Raw genomic sequence first — 19,798 nt, forward strand, 5'->3', positions numbered from 1 at the left:
GTTTATTGTTCAAACATCCCTTACGCTGGGTTATTAGTGTACACTTAAATATTGATCCAAACAGTTCTGCTGGATTTTCTTGTCTGGTGTTACATGCTCAAATAATTCCAAATTATTTGGAGCAACCTAAAAAGTCAAGAAATACTAAAAATTAAAGTGTAGGTTCTGCCTTTATCCTTGAGGTAGATCTGGGAAAATGTTTCCTAGGAAAATAATTCCAATATGATTTTCTTTCTCTGAAGCTGGTTTGGAGCAGAATATCTGAAGGTTCTTTGTAACTCAAAAATCAGTGTAACTTTGGTGTGTTTCTTCTCGAATTGTTGTTGAATGTGTTCAGCATTCCCTCATCTCCCACCCATCACCTCTACTTTTTCCAAGTGAAATAAGAGACTTTTGTGGCTCCCATGTCTCCCTTAATCTCAGGTTTGGTTTAGAACTTGCTGCAGTCCTGTTCTTCGTGGACAGGAGACACAGCACTGGAAATCACAGAGTGTAAGAAAAAACAATCTGAACATGGGTAAACACAAATGAAAATTAAATTTTCTAGGAAATAGGTAAAGCTTTCTTTTGATTTCTGCTGTATTAGTTTTGGGTTTGAGTTTATCTATTAATATTCAAGAGGAAAAGATTTGAAGATTCACTTTGTTGTCAAATTTGAAATAATGTTTGTAATTCTTCACATAAATATTAGCAGAGTAAGAGATTTTTTTAAACTTTAAATAAAAGGTAAATATGATATGATGAGTATCCTTTAGTTTATATAGGAAAGCAATTCCTTGTTGGCATGTTGTTTATCACTTTACCATTTTTCTACCCAAATTAGATTAAACTCTTAGAACAAGAAAATGAACACTTGAATCAAACTGTGGCTTCTCTAAGGCAGCGCTCACAAATCAGTGCTGAGGCGAGAATGAAAGAAATTGAGAAGGAAAATAAAATCCTCCATGAGTCCATCAAAGAGACCAGCAGTAAGTTAAATAAGATAGAATTTGAAAAAAAACAAGTCAAGAAAGAACTGGAACACTACAAAGAGAAAGGGGAGAGGGCAGAAGAATTAGAGAACGAGCTGCATCGTATGGAGAAGGAAAATGAGTTATTACAGAAGAAAATCACCAACCTAAAAATCACTTGTGAGAAGATCGAGGCCTTAGAACAAGAGAACTCTGACCTGGAGATGGAGAACAGAAAGCTGAAAAAAACCTTGGATAGCCTGAAAAACCTCACTTTTCAATTGGAATCTTTAGAAAAGGAGAATTCCCAACTCGACGAAGAAAATTTAGAGTTACGGAGAACAATTGAATCCTTGAAGTGTACAAGCATTAAAGTGGCACAGTTACAGTTAGAAAATAAGGAGCTGGAGAGTGAAAAGGAGCAGCTCAAAAAAAGCCTTGAACTGATGAAAGCCTCTTTTAAGAAGACTGAACGCTTGGAAGTCAGTTACCAAGGCCTGGACACGGAAAACCAAAGGCTACAGAAAGCCCTGGAAAACAGCAATAAGAAGATTCAGCAATTAGAGAGTGAATTACAAGATTTAGAGACTGAAAATCAGACCCTGCAAAAGAACTTGGAAGAGTTAAAAATCTCTAGTAAACGCCTGGAGCAGTTGGAAAAGGAGAATAAGTTGTTAGAACAAGAGACTTCTCAACTGGAAAAGGATAAGAAACAGCTGGAAAAGGAAAACAAAAGGCTTCGACAGCAAGCAGAAATTAAAGACAGTACCTTAGAAGAAAATAATGTCAAAATCAGTAATCTGGAAAGGGAAAATAAATCTCTGTTTAAAGAAATAGTTGTATACAAAGAGTCATGTCTGCGCGTGAAAGAGCTGGAAAAGGAAAACAAGGAGCTGGTGAAAAGAGCTACCATTGATAAGAAAACCCTGGTCACTTTGAGAGAGGTAAACACAGAGGATTTACCATTCCCATCATAATCTGTTCATAATGTACAGAAATTATATCTGGGTTTCTGATTTGGGTTTTTTTCCTGCATTAATGTGTGTACTAGTAACACCTTTATGCATTAGATAATGAGCATTTCTATAATCATAGTCATGGAAAGGAAGACTGTCATATTGCTGGAATGTTTCCCCCTCACTGTCATGTTCCAGACCAAATTTAAAGGGAAATTCTAAAGGAAATTTTAAAGGGAGAGGAAGAGAGCACAGGGAAACCATATTCTAGTTGCAGTATAATGTCTGATACAGCTGAAAGCTGGCAACTGGAAGGAGACTTAAAGTTGAATTATTCCAGTCATGTAGTGATAAAACACCCTTGTCTCAGCACTCCTAGAACTGAGACCGTGCTATTTTATTTCACTGAAAATAGTGACTGTAGTTTTTTCTGTGCAAGGACTTGGTGAATGAGAAACTGAAGACTCAACAGATGAACAATGATCTAGAAAAACTGGCCCACGAGCTTGAGAAAATTGGCTTGAACAAGGAGCGTCTCCTGCACGATGAGCAGAGCAGTGATGACAGGTGAGAATGGCAGGGCCTGCATGACAAAGAGGACAAATGAGGATCTTTTTTACTGATAAAGTGGTTTTGCAGACTGGTTCTGTGCATACTCTTAGATTTTTAAGGCACACTCATAGACCCAAAAAGGAACTTGATATTTTTGGAAATTAATTAGTTCATGTGCTTTCACATTCAGCTGACTGTGACAGTGAGTTGCCACTTTTTGTTGCTAAGAGACTCATTGAAGTATGTCAGGAGATAGTTAATTATAATTAAAATATTTTATGCTCTAGTCAGCGGCAGCAACAGTAGCAGTAAAAGGTAATTAGCTCAAAGTAATTTTTTTCCCCTTTTTGTCTGCCTGTCTGACACAAATGGTTTCTGTCACATAGTGATTACCTTAAACTGTCTCACTCTTTCCTTGCAACCATTTCCTTCTAATTCTCCCATCCTAAAGGAAGCTGCATTTCCACTTCCCCTGGCTGGGAAGTATCCAGTGCTTGAGTGTCTCCAGAACTTGGTGGTGGCTCCATCACTCCACACCTGCCACTGGACAAAAGCTGCTGCTCTGACATCTCTCTCCTCTGCTGCATTTTCCTCCTCTTCCTTATCCTGCAGGGATTTAGGGAATATTGGTGACAGGAGCAAAGCAGACATTATGGGCTTCCAGCCAAGCTTTGCTTCCCAGTGCAGTTCTGCTGTCATGATCTGTTATTGCAGCTGGTTGTCCTGAGCATGGAGATTGATATGGGGCCTTCTGTGTCCAAAGGAACCCAAACAACACTTGGGGTTTGAATCCAGCTTCCCTTTCCCAGTGCTCTGTCACAGGGGTGGTGCCAGGGTCATGTGTTACCCCCTCTTGGGGTGTCTTTCACCTGCCTTTCTCAGCTCCCAGATGAGTTCAGGAAAAGTCCTCAGAACTTAAACTGGTTGGATTTCTTCTAATTTAAGCATTTCTGTGTCACATACAGCACTTGATAAGCATTTGGTGGGTCCTTAGATGAATATACCAAATAAAAAAACCACCAGACCTCGATCCAAGGTGAAGCTTAGACTTAGATGAAGCCCAAATGGAGCAACATTTAATCAAGTTCTAGGTTAGAAGTGGTTGGGCTCTGGTGCTGTCTTGAGCTTCTTCCCAAGCTCCATGTAGAGCGGGAGAATCATGAAAGGGCAATGTTGGTTTTCAAAGTGAAAGCTAGGATTGGTTTGAAATTTTGCTCTGCCCATAAATATCTTGCTTTTCCATTGCTCTCAACTTCATTCATCCCAAAGATACCGGGACTGCTTTCCTTACATAACAATACGTAGGTGAGTCATTACCGGCTCTTCCATCAGGGCTATGAAGGGCTTGGGTTCATTATGGATAAAATTACTTCTCAGTGTAGTTTTTCATCTGCCTCTGCCATTTTGGTAATGGAAATTAAAATTGTACCATTTTCCTCCTCCTGACTGAAAAGAGCTGCTTGTGGTTTTTAAGAAATGATCTTGGTAGCACCTCAGAGTCTTTCTATTGAGGAACTGGCCACGTTTTATGAGTTAACTTGGAAGTGTTTTCCATTTTCTCTTGCCTGCTGTCCTTGGGCAAACAGATTTATGGATTTTGACTCTGAATATAGAATAACCCAACCTGCAGTCATATTCAAAAATGTGTACAATCTTTCATTGTTCAAAGTATAAGTGGGTATTGGATCTCTGCTATTATTTTTCCTCCTTTGTTTTCTATAGAACTGCGTCATTTTTCAGTAGCAGGAATTACTTGTAGCCAAATCTGTGCTTCAGCTCAAGAAGGTGAAATATTGTATACTCTACTAGTCACAGGCTGCCTACTATTCCATAAATCCTTGGGAATCAGTTGTCATATCTGAAAATCTTGGATTCCCCTCCTGCTGCATGATGCTACTGGACAGCTTTCTGCTTATTAATTCTCTTCCCATTGGTCTTCTGCTCCAGTTCCTGACTGGATCTGATGCCATTGTCCATTCAGGAGTCTGCTGCAGTTTATTCCCTTCACTAAACTGATGGATCCTTCAGCAGCCAGGATTAGAAAGGGGGATATCAGTGGCTGGGTGTATTTTATCCAGCTGTGGGGAGGAGTGGAGTGTTCTCCAGATTCTGAGCCACACGCGGGGACTGAACTGCTTAGAAGTGATTAATGAGTGTGGGTTTCACTATTTCCCATAAAGGATGTGCAGTTCTAAATCAATACAGTTTAATCTGGCCACTTCTTTCTCAAACTGACATTCTGGGGGCTTTTAGGTGCCCTACAATATCATGAATATGGTTAAAAATGGAAGCCTTGCACATCAAGGGTGGCAGCAGTCTTAAAATACCAGCAGCTGGGCTGAGTGAGCAATTTGCACATTGATGGCACCAAATGAGTGTGCACCTGCACAGTGCTGTACTCCATCCATCTCCTTCCCCGTCCTCCTCTTTGAAGCTGGCAGGAAATGGGAACCGATGAAAATCTTGCTCTCCAAATACTTCACATCCTAATTGAGTTCAGGTCCCTGCTGGATTCGCTGGAGTGGAGCCAGGAGGAGTGCAGGCACCACTCACTAATGATGCAGAGAAACCCAGCACCCCCCTAGGGTGCCTGAATGGGTCTTTTTCTGGGTCTAACACGTTTTAAAAGAAAGGAGGAGTCAAAAATGGTTTTGAGAACCATCTTCTGGTTACTTTTGACATAGAACTTGCTGTGGATGCTGAGGTGTCGTCATACTTTTGACCACAGCACTCAGGGATTTTTGAATATAGCTATGAGTCTTTTCTAGAACATTCTAGAATTTAAATACCTCGAATAATTATTTAAAATACAGACTCTTTTTTGTTGTTGGCCAGTAGGTACAAGCTTTTGGAGTCCAAATTAGAATCCACTCTCAAGAAATCTCTGGAAATAAAAGAAGAAAAAATTGCTGCTTTGGAGGCTCGTTTGGAAGAATCAACAAATCTAAACCAGCAGCTGCGTCAGGAGCTGAAAACAGTAAGGAAAAGGGCATTTTTTCTATGATGTTAAATGAGTTATTTCCACACTTTTTGCGTAAGACAACAAAAAATGGGCATCATTCAGGTCATAGAAAGCGGGACAAAAGTATGAATGCTTTTAAGACTGTCTTGAAATTACATGAAAAGTTGTCGAGCTTATTCACTGGCCATGAAAACATGATCTGGATAAATAACCTGGAGTTGATTTGATTTGGGATGTCATTTCCAGTTACATTTTCTGGCCTACCTTGAGCAGCCTGAGTAGATTGGTTAAAAAAGGAAATTCTATCACCTTGGTTGTAGAATTTCAGTAAAAAAAGTTGGGGAATGTAGTTAAAAACATTGAAATAAAATAGAAAATAGATGTCTTCTATTTGTTGGGGTTAAACTGTTCATATCCATAAATTGTACATCATCCCCCCAAATATGTACAAAAACCAGATTTACAAATACAGTAACAGCACTTCCTGTTCTTTGAGAAGGGTCATGGTCAGATAATAAAGTAATAAATTTGGATGTACAAAATGGAAAATTCTAAACCTTACCTAAGTTGTCCTAAATAATTCCAGGTGAAGAAGAACTATGAAGCTCTCAAGCAAAGACAAGAAGAGGAAAGGATGGTTCAGAATTCTCCTCCAAGAAGTGGAGAAGGAAATCAGTCTGTCAATAAGTGGGAGAAAGAAAATCAGGAGACTACTAGAGAATTACTGAAAGTTAAAGATAGATTAATCGAGGTGGAGAGGAATGTAAGACGTGTTTTAAATATGATTCTGTTGGTAATTATTTGTGGTGAGCTGTTCCAGTAATGCAAATGAGGGTGCTGTTAAGATAATTTCATTTATCACCTTGTTTCCATCCCAAGCAGAATCTGAATTAAGTACAGTGTGTGTGGCAGCTGGACTCTGCTCTGTGGGATGCCATAAAGCACTTGACAGGCATTTAAAAAGGAAATGGGAAAACCTGAATTTTCCCTTTTGAACCCACAGCTCTCTCTCAAATCCCTGTTACATAATCCCTGTTTACACCAGTCCTGGAGGTTCCTCTCCTGTTTCTCCATAGGTGCAACATCTGTTACCTGTTTTTCCAGTGATAAATCCCCCCAAAGTGTGTTTGTTCTGCAGTTTTATCCCACCCTCTAAATCTCTGCCTGGTCCTGCTGCTTTCTATGGTCTGGAAAACACTTCTGTTTTATCTTGGAGTTCCCGGAGCAGCTGTGAGCTGAGGTTTTTTGTGATTTTAACCCCCCCAGAATGCGACGCTGCAGGCGGAGAAGCAGGCACTGAAAACGCAGCTCAAGCAGCTCGAGACACAGAACAACAACCTGCAGGCCCAGATTCTGGCCCTGCAGAGACAGACTGTGTCCCTGCAGGAGCAAAACACAACTCTGCAAACTCAGAATGCCAAGCTGCAGGTAATGCTGCCTTAGTTTGCTTTCAAAAATAAAATTAAAGAGGGTTTTTTTCCAAAGGAAAACTTAAAATATGTCATTACTGTTAGCTTTAAAATCACGTTTGGCTTCTTGAAGAGACGTGGGAAAGAAGGTGATGTGAAAATAATCTGCGCTCCGCAGTCAAAAATAGTTTGCTTGCTGATGAATAACTACATTTTTAGAAATCGGTTTTAATCCTTTGTCCAATGTAAAATCTTGACTTTTTACTTAGAAGTAGAGTAGATTCTCTTATCAGTCTTCCAAGATTCCTTGAGTTCTTCATTGTATTTATACATCTAAATTAGATCAGGGAAGTAGTGTGTCCAATCATATTCTAGTAAATTTTATCTATTTTTATAAATATTAAAAAAAAAAAAAACAAAAGTAAAGCCATAACTAAGAGGAAAATCAAGATACTTAAATACATAAGATTTTCAGAAAAACAAAAGAAAATGGAAAGCTACATAAATAAGTAAAGACCTGGATTTAGATAATTGAGAGGCAGTAAAAAAGGTAATGTGGGACCATGGAAATTATAAAAATGGCTGTCCCCGGCATCTTGCAGCTCTTCTGACCAAAATTCAGATGTTGCCCTTACAGTTTAATAGGGTTTTTAAATATGTATCTTTTTTCTTTAAACGTTAAATATTCTTGTTAATCGGTTTAATGCTTTCGATGTTCTAAGAATCAAAACTCCTTCAAGAGGGGGTAAAACCCACACAATGCAGCAGGAGTGGTAAATAAAGGATGGAGGGCTGATGGAAATCGATGTCAAGGACTGTTTAAATGGAACAAATAATGCATTTAGTGGATGCCTGGAGTCTCCTCCTGGCTCTTCTTGGAAAGCAGGACGTTGTTGTCCCATGGATGCACTTTCTGCTGCCACGTTGAAATGTCATTAGTACACAGCACTCCCGTAAAACGGGACATTGGTACACACCCTGTGCCACCTCTGGTTGTTAAAAACCAGCGGATATGACGTGGAAGTATCCCATTCAACCTGTTGAGAGGGGATTGCTGGGATTCAGAGCTCTCTGAGTACTTCGTAATTCCCTTCATCAAAAAACCCAGGAATGTCTATATAGTTCCTTTTTTGCCTCATGCCCAGCATCACAAGCCTTTCCTCTCTGGCAAGACAATTCTCCATGAACTGCAAATCAAAGTGGGAGTTGAAATATGTTCAGGAAAATCAAAGTGATGAACTGTTGGCTAAATCTGAAGTGCAGACTGAGCTGCTCTACCTGGACTGTGCCAAAATTGTTCCTCAGCAGCTAATTCTTTTCCTCCTGATACCGTAAGGAGCAGCGACGGGAAAGCATGTCTGAAAGGGTAACTGGGAATTCTGACCTAACCAAACTCAGGATTCAGCCTGGGAAGTTTCCCAGCACACCCATGCCATCAGACATGACTTCATTTCCAGTGAAAGATTCAGCTTTCTCATTTGTAACAAAGAACACTGCAGTTCCAGCAGGAAGGGATTTGTTCCCTGGTAACAGCGGGAACTGGAGTGAGAGATGGAATTTTTGTTCCTTTAATAGATACCTCGAGGGTATTAGAAGGCTCAGTAGTTTGTGGTTTTCATCTCTTGAACAGGAAAGAGAAGGAAGCTGGTACAGGTCAGGTGACAAGCACCAATTCTTTAGGATACCCAAGGATTTCTCCAGAGGCACAAAAAGTGAAGTTGTTGGTTGATTTGGGCTTTTTTAAACTATTTAATGTTGAAGGCTCTAGTGTATTAATACACATGAATACTGTTCTGGGACAGTTGTTGGTGAACTGGTGCTGTTCCACAAAAAAGCACAGAACAGAACATGGGTACTTCCTTCCAGGTGCTATTATTTATCTCCTTCTCTCTGTTAAGTGGGTGTTCCTGTTGGAACTCTCATTGTGAAGGAATGTGTGCATGCCATGAAGATTTTATGGTGATGGTACAGAATTTTTAAAAAATAAATCTCCATGCCACTGTGAAAGTTCCTTTTATTTTAGTCATGTCACAGATTTGGCTTTTATTAGGATCACTGGTGATCCATTTCTCCAAGGTATCTCAGTGCTAGAGGAAAATAGCCCTGTCAGCAAGACAACATTTTAACAGATGTTGAAAGGTAAATAATAATTTGATCCATCCCTGTCAATTTAATCACATGCATCAATGCTTTCTGCTAAAAAGTATTCTTGGACCATTTTGAATTGGAGCTGTCTCCTGGGATATAAGAAAAGGTTGTCAGTGGAGCAGCCAGAAGGTCGAGAAGGGTTAAACTCAAGAAATCTTTAGGTGGGAGATAAAATAACACAGTCTGCGCAACGTTTGTGGCTGCAGGTTGAGAATTCCACACTGAACTCCCAGAGCACGTCCCTGATGAACCAGAACGCGCAGCTGCTGATCCAGCAGTCGTCCCTGGAGAACGAGAACGAGGCGGTGCTGAAGGAGCGCGAGGACCTGAAGGGGCTCTACGAGGCCCTGCTCAAGGACCACGAGCGCCTGGAGCTGCTGCACGAGCGCCAGGCCGCCGAGTACGAGTCCCTCATCGCCAAGCACGGCAGCCTCAAGTCTGCTCACAAGAACCTGGAGGTGGAGCACAAGGACTTGGAGGATAGGTAAATATTCAGGAAAACGAGTCTGCCATTCAGTAGAAATCACTCTCGAAGAAAATTATAGAAGGAATAAAATTGCCATCCCTCAATCACTAGATCTATAACTTCAACAGAGGCCCTGTCATCCAAATCCCATTTTTTTTTAGTCATTCCACAAAAGAAAGTGAATATTGTCTTTGCAGGTACAATCAGTTGCTGAAACAGAAAGTGCAGCTGGAAGAACTGGAGAAGGTTCTCAAGACAGAGCAGGACAAAATGCTGCAGCAAAGTGAGAAGCATGAAACCGTGGCAGCAGAATATAAAAAACTTCGGGATGAAAATGAAAGGTAAAGAGAATTCTGGCACCTGAGCACCTGCCAGTGTAGCCTAAACAAGTGGTATGTTCTTCACATTTCCTTGACACCTGACGCTGCTGTTCCATGTATCCATGATCCCACAAAAGTAATCATATCCTGAGGGGACGTGGGACAAAGGGGTGTGGCAGGGCCCAGGAGGAACAGAGGGAGCCCAGGAAAACGGATATGTGTAACCTCCATAATTGCCAAAGTTTGGGCCATTCCTGTTTTCTGTTGGCAAGAAATCCTGGCTGTTTTGTAAGATTCTTTTATTCTGAAAAGTGGCATCTTAAAACCAGTTGTGTGCAGTAGGGATGGTGCTTTGTATTTAAATATACAGAGAGCAGTGCTTGACTCAAAGGCAGAGCACATTCCTAGGAAAATTAGGCTGGGATAACTTGCAGTATGTGACAGTAAGGAATTTGTATATGTATTTCATGGAGTAGTTGGAAATGTCGTGTTTCAGAGGGAGTGTGGGTAACAAATTCATTTCCAGCACTCTTTGATGGTGTCTTTGCATCCCAGGCTCACTCACACATACAGTCAGCTCCTGAGGGAGAATGAAGTGCTACAAACTGACCACAAGAATCTGAAAACATTATTGAACAATTCCAAACTGGAACAAACACGGTTGGAAGCTGAGTTTTCCAAACTCAAAGAACAGTACCAGCAACTGGATATTACATCCACAAAGCTAAATAATCAGTGTGAGGTATGTGGGAATTGTGCTGTTTGTAATGGCTGGAATCATTGGAATATTTTTATAACTGTATTTATAGGTTCATCAAATCATATGAAATCCTAGAGTATCAGTCATTTATAGATAATGAAGTGGATCCAAAGACTAATTAATCTGCCTACTGTACAGGCAATACACAATTTCAGACTCATATTAGGGAAACTGGTTTAAATTATTTAAAGCATCAAAGAGGCTTTTATCAGTTGATTCGTGATTTCATTTTGAGTTTGATTTGACTGTAAGAACCCCTCTGTAGACCTAAATTATCTTGATAATCTCATTATCTCTGTGTAAAATACACTCACATATAAATGCATGGGCAATTTCCTCTGTTTTAACAGCTGCTCAGCCAACTTAAAGGAAACCTGGAGGAGGAAAACAGACACCTGCTGGACCAAATCCAGACCTTAATGCTGCAGAACAGAACATTACTGGAGCAGAATATGGAAAGCAAGGATCTCTTCCATGTAGAGCAAAGGCAGTACATGTGAGTTGTGAAAACTCACGTGGAAATCACTGTGATCAGGGCAGTGACACGAATACCTGCAATACCTTCTGTTAAATATAGAATTTTACACATGTGCTGCTTCTGAAATGTTTCTCTTTAAAACAAGAATTTCAGTGGTAAATGTAAAACAGATAACTCAAAAGATCAACATTATATTTGTAGTTCTAAAGGATCGGTGCAACTGTGTTCATTACTGATGATGCAAATAAGGAATAAAACTGATATTCCTCATTCTACTGTCGGCAAAGTTTAGATTTATAATCACTGTATTTGTAGATTCATAATATTCATACATGAGTCTACATACATTGTAGATTAATTTGTAGATTTGTAATCACAATTTATTCAGTGGACTTGAGAGAAGAGAAAATGTGCTTATCTAAGTGATAGAGCACTTTATTTAAAATGAAAGAATGTGTAAAAAAGGCAAAGGGAATTTTATTCCATTTTACATCATGAAGTTAAGCTAAAGGCTGATTGTTTGCTGCAACTCTTGCTTTTTCAATAAGAAACAAGTGTTATATAAAAATTCCTCACAAAAGGTGACAATTCTCAGATAAAAGATTCCCTGAGGAATGTGCTACCCACGCATCCTGTATACGGTTTTGAAGCATAAATTATAATTAATTTCTGTTTGCAGTGACAAACTAAATGAATTGAGGCGGCAGAAGGAGAAACTGGAGGAGAAGATAATGGATCAGTATAAGTTTTATGAGCCATCTCCACCAAGAAGGTACTGATGAGCATGATGTAAAATAAAACATAGATCTAAAGCGCAGCAGACCTGTTCTGTTCCCGCTGAAAATTGAGATTCCGTTACATTCATGGGATCAGAATCACGTCTGTCTTGCATAAAAATTAGTTGACTCTGCAGGCCTAAGCAATGTGTTACAAATGCAGTGAATGTGCTGTGGTTTGGTGACAGGAGGGGCAACTGGATCACCCTGAAGATGAGGAAGCTGATCAAGTCCAAGAAGGACGGGAACCGCGAGCGCCTCAAGTCGGCGACGCTGACGCCCACGCGCTCCGAGTCCAGCGAGGGATTCCTGCAGCTGCCCCACCAGGACAGCCAGGACAGCTCCTCTGTGGGCTCCAACTCCCTGGAGGATGGGCAGACCCTGGGCACCAAAAAGAGTAGTAGTGAGTACTGCCAACCGCTTCGTTCCATGAATAAACCTTGGCTAAATGTTGGAAAAGACTGCGTGTTGTGGAGGATTTGTAAAGATCATTTTTAAGTCTGTAGGAATGAAGCCTGAATTAATTTATTAAGGACAGAACTTCTTGCAAACTCCCTGAAGTGTTTGAGCAGAACTAGTTTTGAGCATTTCTGTATCTCAAAATGCAAGTGTTAAAGTACACTCACGGTGCCTGGATAAGATGAAGCAGGCACTGGTGCTGGGTCAGGTGAGCAGGATTTGGAATAGAATGTCAGGTGTCACCACAGGACCCTTTTTGTTTCTCCCTCTTGTCCCAGCATGACTCTTTCCCCTTGTCTTGGAAGTTTTTTCCAAGCTGTGGCTGTGCTAACATCCTTAAGTTGCTAAAAACACCTTCTGTCTGAAGGTGTTCCCTCAGCATCTCACAAAACCAGTTATGAAATTTGGATATGCAAGAGGAAGTGTTAATGTAGAAACACAACCTGCTAAAAGTACAGGAATTGTTACTGATCCTGAAATTAAGTGAGTGAAGTGGTGGTTGAGAGGGAGAATGAGGACTTAGAGAAATGTGATCAGATGGAATATTCCAGGTACAATTTGCTGACCTTGAAAGATTTGATAGTAGGGTGCCCCCATTAGGATATATAAGGCCAGATTCTGTTTATTATTATCTATGTTTTTTGTTCTTCGCTCTTGGCATGAATTATAAGCTGCCCAATTTCTCACAACTTGAGAGATAGTTACAGCCAAGTTTTCAGGATGTAATGGATCTATTTAATAACTATGCACCAAAAGCATTTTGGCTGTGCATGTAAAAGCATCAGAATCCATGTGCATTAACAGTCACTTCCAATGTTTGCACTACTACTTTTAAATTTAATGCATTGGGTTTCAAAAGACAGCAGGTCTGGGGTTTGTGCCAGCTGTGAATTATTACAGCCATTATGATGTGGGGTTTTTTTATTCTCTGCTTCTTGAAGAAGCTTAGTCAAAGTTAAAAACATCCCCAAAAATGCTGTTTCAGGAAAAGTTAAAATCAGATCTGTATTTTTTTAATAACTGAAGAAAATAGTTCAAGGGTACATTTTAGCACTTTTGTTACTAACTTATCCCTTTGGGGAGCTCAGCCTTTTTCAGTGTAAGCTTCAAAACAGGTACTTCTAAACTTTTTTAAAAAGCAGCTGTTGCTTTTGCATCCAAACCGTGAGTGGTGTGGAACTGGGGAGTGACTGAAGCTGTCCCGGATGTGTGTCAGTGGGAACTGAGAGTGTGCATGCTGTGGTTGAGCCCATCTGCATCTGTGTCAGCAATGTCATGTTCTGGAAGGGCTTTTCTGTGACAGATTTCTTTGCATGATCCTTGGGACCTTGTAGTGTGCAGTTACCCTCCTGGGGAGCCACGGCTGCAGTTACGGTGGCTGAGCCTCAAAAGAGGTTTGAAGCTGTTCAGACCTCATTAATTTTCTACTCCATGGACCTTGCTCATGTTCCTCTTAATCCCAGTGTATTTATCCACAAACTGGAAGGGCTGATCTAATTCCGGATCCTAACCTTCCTCCATTACACATGTCGCCATGGAAACCACAGTTTTGGAGAGAATTCGGATGCATTTTGTGCCAACTCAGCTCTGACAATCACTGAGACAGAGATCTGAGACAGTTTGTGCCTCACAAAGCAGAGAGAATATCTCAGTGTGACGAGTGATGGTGATGGTGCACATTTTGCAGTCTACTTCTGCTCCTAGAGTGACTGTAAGTCCTAAATCCTGGGATATGGGGTCCTTTCTTTTCCGTGGGAAGCAGTTTGGCAGTAGCAGCTTCGCTGAAGGAGCTACAGGAGGGAGCAAAAGTGTGAGTGCTGCCTGTCTGTGCCAGTGCTCAGGTGTTGGAGCTCCCTGTGCTGGCTGAAGGCAGCTCTGGCTCTGGAAGAGTTCTGTGCCACCCTGACCTCCAGCAGCTGGGAAAGAGCTGGTTCCAGCGGGAGCTGCCAAGGTGAAATGTCCTGCGTGTCCTTGAGGAGGCAGGAGGAGGCAGCTCACCTTCCCTGCCACAGACCAGCGATGTTCTGAGCAGGAGGACTGAGTATCTGACACAGAGATCTCCAGGATACACTGGGCTCACACCCCCCATTCCCTGTCAGAGATACTGATTTCAAAAGTATTTGCTGTGTGTGACATCTGTAGTTTTTCCTCTTTTGTGGGTGGTGATGGAGATTGTGTTTTTCCAACACAGGCCACTTTCTCATGCAAATGTTTCCAGGTGAGCTGTTATCTCCCTGGGAAAGGTGATCTTGGCACAAAAATCAGGTTACCCTGTTCTCAGAAAACACCACCTGAGGTCTCACAGCGTGGCCAGAGCCTGTGTCTGATCCCTGTGGGAAAGAGGGGGTGCCTGGAGGGTTTTGCTGTCCCAGCCCAGGTTAATCCTGCAGGAAGTGTGTGCTCCTTGACTGCAGGGTTTCACCTTGGCTTTCCATGCCTGCTGGAAGTATAGCCTCCTTGTTCCCAGGTACTGCCCACAAAGTAGTATTGATCATCCCTCATGATCAGGTGAGTGCCATGGATCTGACCTGCTCTGTGCAGGGCTTTTCCTCTGGATGAGGCCATTCTGAGCTTTACCAGAAAAAACCCAAGGCGGGCAGAGGGGTTTTTTGTTTTCTCTGGAGAAATACAGATATCCTTTGCTGGCTTCTACTTCAGCCATTCCATGAAATTAACACGTTCACAAGGAATTAGGGCTGTTAGTAAACTGTCATCTCTACTAGGAACAGCAGTAGCAGGTATGCCGTGTCACAGAGGGAATAAAAGGAGTGTTCTGGGCTCCATTTTCCAATACTGAGGCATTTTGAAGATTTCTTCTTCATATTTTCTTCTGTGCATAACAAAAGAATGTCAGGATTTTAATACAGAATTCCCCAGAGGATTTCAGGCAAACAGGAGAGTTACAAAATGGGATGTTTCCAACTCACTTGAGGAATTCTGCAATACTCATCATTCATTCTCAGCTCAGAAAGCAAGAAGGTATTCATGGAATACTGAAAAGAAAAAGAACAGTTGATTCTGCTGTAGCTCTGCCATCCCAGGATTAATTATTATTATTACTATTCCAGGACATTTTCTGAGGTGAATTCTTTGCAGATATTACTGACACAGTTTCCCCTCCAAGCATTTTGCCTTTTGATGCAGGATTTGCAAGACATCAGTGGTTGCAGGGGAGTTTCCTGGTGGGCACAGTTGCTGAGAGCCATAAATCAGCCCTGTTGAAGGGGATCTCTGTTAATGGACAGGAAGGACAGAGGACTCAAACGGTTCTTGAGCATCCTCTGGTAACTTTTTTCATAAGATTAAGGAGTTTTTAGTGAAGAGGAGTCAGTTTTCTTCCATAAAGGATTACAAAGGGATGAGTTATTTTGTCTGTAGAGGATTACAGAAGTTATGGAGAATTTTTTTTTCCTGTGCTGTCTTGATGACAAAGAGTAGAGATAGAACAGAATGACCTCTGTGGCTGGATTGGTTTGTGAACCTGCTCCTGTGGGTGCAGACATGGGAAGAGCTGTTGGAGAGGGAGGAATAGGGAATATTTCACTGCCAGGGTAGCTCATGTGCACTTGTAAATGGTATATATGATATATATGCACAGCTCTGTACACAGAACTGCTGTGTGCCAGGCTGGGGGAGCAGAGCACACCTCCCAAAAGGGGCTGCAGAGACAAGCCAGGCAGAGCATGTTCTGACAGACCTCTGCCGAAAGCAGAGCTGCTGCCATCTCTGCAGAAATCACCACTTCGGGGAACTCCATCCTGTGTCCCTTCTGGATCTTTCTATGGTGGCTCCTGTGCCTGGCATCAGCCCCCAGACTTACCCAAGGCAGGTCAGCAGTTCCTAATGCAGAGTTCCTGACTCCAAGGACAAGATTAACTCGTGACTTCCCCCTCCTCCCTCTTTTAATACTATTTGTAATTTTAACTCCGTAATTCTCCTGGTAGAATTTAACTTGGTTTTCCTTGGGCCCTCCCAAAACGTTACAGCAACACTCACATTTGGATTTTCTTTTGCTGTTTTGGTTTCTTTTTTCCTTTGGTGTTTTTTCAGCTAGAATATTTGCACATTTGAAGCAGATAGATTTTACCAAAATACTGCCCACAAATTATATTGATCAGAAGGCCTTTGCAGGTTTTCTATGAGACAGTAGATGACCAAAGTTATTACTGAGCACAGAATGGAAGAACTGAAGACTCATAATAGACTGTGTCCTCTTAGACTTGCAGGCAAAGCATTACAGAAATTATTAACCCCCCAAAATAACCATGTGAACATATTTTAACATAGAAATTGTACTTAGAGTTGCTTTCATTTTCAGCTTTTTTTTGCTTCACATTTTTCTTTATGTTCAAAAAAAATGCCGTTTTTCACAGTAAAAATTACACAGTGGTCAATTCCTGTAATCACCTGCAAAGAAGTTACATTTATTTTTTCAAGAGCTTCAAACTGTATTACCCTCTGCACTGTAATTTTCAGTGCATTTCGGAGTTACCTATGGAAGTTTTCCTTGTGCAGTTTTCCTGTTTCAGTGTACTTTCATATTTCATTATCACCCAGAAGCAGGAGAATGATAGCTTTTAGCATAGCATACCTAGCTTAAACTCGAGACATTCATTTCTGTCCTTAGTTTCAACATTTAACTTCCATCTGTTCTTCTCCCTTTTTTTCTTTCATTTCCCTGTTTCCGTTTTTCCTCATGCTATGACATAAAAGTGGGTGCACTGAAAAGACTGCCCTTTTTGAGGAACAGACCGAAGGAAAAAGACAAAATGAAGGCCTTCTACCGTCGCTCCATGTGTAAGACTTTATGACAGTTCAGCTTCTTCTCAATGGCTACACTGGCTTCCGTTACTAATTTTTCACTAACCTCTCCCTGGACTGCGCTCTATTTTTCCTCCTCTTTTGCAATGTGCAAGTCCTGCTACGGTACAAGGAGCTGGAGCTTTTTCTTTTTACTTTTTCCCCCCCACCCCTTTTTTTTTTAAAAAAACCCAAAACTTTGGCACTGAATACTTTATGTCTGTGCAGCTGTGCACACACACGTAGCCACACGTTCCCATGCACATGCATATAATCTATTCAGTGCCTTGTGACTGCATATATTTGTATACATAGCTGTCTATATACACATGGCCCCATGTGTATATGAATTTACAGTGCACTGTGTTAATGGAAATAGTTTTAAATTACACATTTCATAAGCCTTTTGTTAAGAAGTCACTGTGATTTTTTTTTTTTTTTGTTTAAAGCAAGTATAGGAGATTGTGCAAGGCTCTCTGGTGGTCTGTCACTCTGCGAGTGTTCATCAGTTCTCGTTGCCAGAATGCTGCATTGATTTCTTTTGTTTTGTTTTATTTTCTAATGAGGGGTGGACAGTTTTCTCGAGTTTGGGGAAGTAAAGGTGAATATCATCAGATGTGGTATTTTTCAGATCCTCTCTCTGTTGCTCTGTAAACCCCAGTGTGCCTGCAGTAACCTGCACTGTACAAGGATCCCGTGTCAGCGCCGGCACTCCGTTGTATGAGCACCCGTGCCCGTTTTGTCCCCGCTCATCCCATTTTCTCACGGCAAGCAGCTGGCAGAGCCTCTAACAGCACCTGGCGCATGGCGATCCCTGACAAACCCGTTTTGAGCACCTCCCTGGGCTCAGGAGCCTGAGCCCCCTCCCTCCCGCCAAGCCTGTTGCATGCGGTACCCGGGGTGCGGTTTGCTCCTGCCGGCTGCGGGCGCTTTAATGCTTAGAAAACTGTCTGACCTTTGCAATGCAATTAACCGGAGCAGGTACATTGCCCACGCTGATCATTTGCTTTCATTTGCATCCCAGCCATGAATGACCTGGTGCAGTCCATGGTCCTGGCAGGAGGACAATGGACAGGTAGTTCTGAGCATCTGGAGGGTCCTGATGATATATCCACGGGTAAAAGGAGGAAGGAATTGGGAGCTATGGCCTTCTCTACTACAGCTATCAACTTTGCCACTGTCAACTCCTCCACAGGCTTCAGATCCAAGCAGTTGCTAAATAATAAAGGTATAGGTAGAAGCTTTTTGCACCGTGATGTAACGATATAAATATTGGTTTGACTTTGTTTTAAGTTTTTCAATCTTAATAATTGAGTTGCAGTGCTAAGATAATGAACTGGTTTAATAACTGCAGTTATAAAATGTTTCAAGGTTTTTTCTACAGAATGTTTCCTAAGTAAAAATGTATTGCTTTACAAATATTTTAACTTTTACCATTTTACCAATGATTAGTATTTTGATAATCTTTCCACTTCATTTTATTTTACATCTTCCTTTATGTCTCTGTGTGTAGATACCACATCCTTTGAAGATGTAAGTCCACAAGGTATTAGTGATGATTCTAGTACAGGATCAAGAGTTCATGGTAAGATGGGAGCTTTAATTAAATGAATTAAGGATCTATGATGTGAATGTTAGTGAATTTGTGAAAATACAGTGAATGGCATCATTGCAATGAGCATGCTCTCTGATTTTCATGTCTCTCCAATGTATTGAATCATTTCTTCAGATTCTCCTTTCTCTCTTAACTACTACATCAGACAGATGTTCTGTATCTCTGGTAGAAAGTATTTGTGAAGTGCATCTGAACAGGATCAAAACGTTTTCCCTTTTAGTGGGAAAATGTTTTAACTTCCATTTGGAGTTAATAGTAAATAAAGGAAGTTAGCATTTCCATCTTAAAAAATCAAGTCCAAATCTGGCCTGAGTTTTCAGTGTTCATTGTTCAGTGAACCCCAAATTTGCCATGTGCTGTAGTTTATAAATTCGTTAGGTGTTCCTTCAAGCAAAGCTTTGAAGTGAAAAATAGGCTATTAATAGAAGTGAAGTTTTAACTGTACTATAAACATTTACAATGAGTACAAGCAGAAAAGATTTTTGAGGCTACTAACAGTGCATTTCCCTTGTATTGGCTTAGGAGTACAGGACTTTATCTGTGCAGATGCTCTTGCTTCTCCTGTCCGTGGCATTCCAGCCCTGTGCAGGGTTCCCTGTCAGATCTGTTGTAAGTGACCTGACCCACAGCAGCCCCTGCATGCCCCTGTCTGAGCCCTGCTTCCCCACCGAGCACTCAGTTTCAATTCTAAACTAGACTCTCTCTCTTTTCCTCTCCTCTGTACCTCGCTATTCCTGTAGTGCCCTTTTCCACAGTGTCCTCTTGGACCGCCTGGAAATTCCTTCGCTTTCTGATCTGTAAGAAACCACTTTGTTCCCATGGGCATGTTCAGCCTGGGAGGTCATGCATGATCCTCTGAGCATTCTGTCAGCAGAATGTGAAAGTGCCGTGTCCTCTGCTAAAATGTTGTTCATCATGCTGTCTCCTAATTTTCCATTCAGCTTCCAGACCAGCCAGCCTTGATAGTGGCAGGACATCCACTAGCAATAGCAATAACAATGCTTCACTCCATGAAGTCAAAGGTATGCTGGGGGTGAATTCACATCCGTGCTTCATTTCCATTCTTTTCTCTGTAAGATCATCTGTAGAGGTTCAAAAACCCCCACAACCAAAAATCTCCCACTGCACAGCACAGCCTGTGATTCCT

The 19,798-nt window shown here is 41.3% G+C and overlaps 1 protein-coding gene across 25 annotated transcripts in view; it reads left to right on the plus strand.

Annotated features, from left to right (window-relative positions):
- Window positions 1-19,798, plus strand: part of CCDC88A (coiled-coil domain containing 88A) — a 64,484-nt gene that overhangs the window by 34,613 nt on the left and 10,073 nt on the right. For 8 of the 25 annotated variants that reach the window (XR_010997786.1, XM_068186181.1, XM_068186182.1 and 5 more), the window contains 17 exons: window positions 824-1,894; window positions 2,346-2,473; window positions 5,294-5,435; window positions 6,007-6,183; window positions 6,687-6,848; window positions 9,184-9,461; window positions 9,641-9,784; window positions 10,319-10,505; window positions 10,874-11,019; window positions 11,681-11,773; window positions 11,966-12,180; window positions 16,950-17,033; window positions 18,061-18,264; window positions 18,550-18,621; window positions 19,174-19,260; window positions 19,392-19,448; window positions 19,593-19,673. Coding sequence is in view for 24 of the 25 variants with exons in the window: in XM_068186181.1 (XP_068042282.1) it covers window positions 824-1,894; window positions 2,346-2,473; window positions 5,294-5,435; window positions 6,007-6,183; window positions 6,687-6,848; window positions 9,184-9,461; window positions 9,641-9,784; window positions 10,319-10,505; window positions 10,874-11,019; window positions 11,681-11,773; window positions 11,966-12,180; window positions 16,950-17,033; window positions 18,061-18,264; window positions 18,550-18,621; window positions 19,174-19,260; window positions 19,392-19,448; window positions 19,593-19,673 (3,328 nt within the window). In the remaining variant the exon portion in view is untranslated. The remainder of the gene's footprint in view (window positions 1-823; window positions 1,895-2,345; window positions 2,474-5,293; window positions 5,436-6,006; window positions 6,184-6,686; window positions 6,849-9,183; window positions 9,462-9,640; window positions 9,785-10,318; window positions 10,506-10,873; window positions 11,020-11,680; window positions 11,774-11,965; window positions 12,181-16,949; window positions 17,034-18,060; window positions 18,265-18,549; window positions 18,622-19,173; window positions 19,261-19,391; window positions 19,449-19,592; window positions 19,674-19,798) is intronic. The other 17 variants (XM_068186192.1, XM_068186193.1, XM_068186204.1 and 14 more) reach the window with 11 other exon arrangements.

The sequence above is a fragment of the Anomalospiza imberbis genome, chromosome 3, assembly GCF_031753505.1.
Source record: "Anomalospiza imberbis isolate Cuckoo-Finch-1a 21T00152 chromosome 3, ASM3175350v1, whole genome shotgun sequence".
Lineage (NCBI taxonomy): Eukaryota > Metazoa > Chordata > Aves > Passeriformes > Viduidae > Anomalospiza > Anomalospiza imberbis.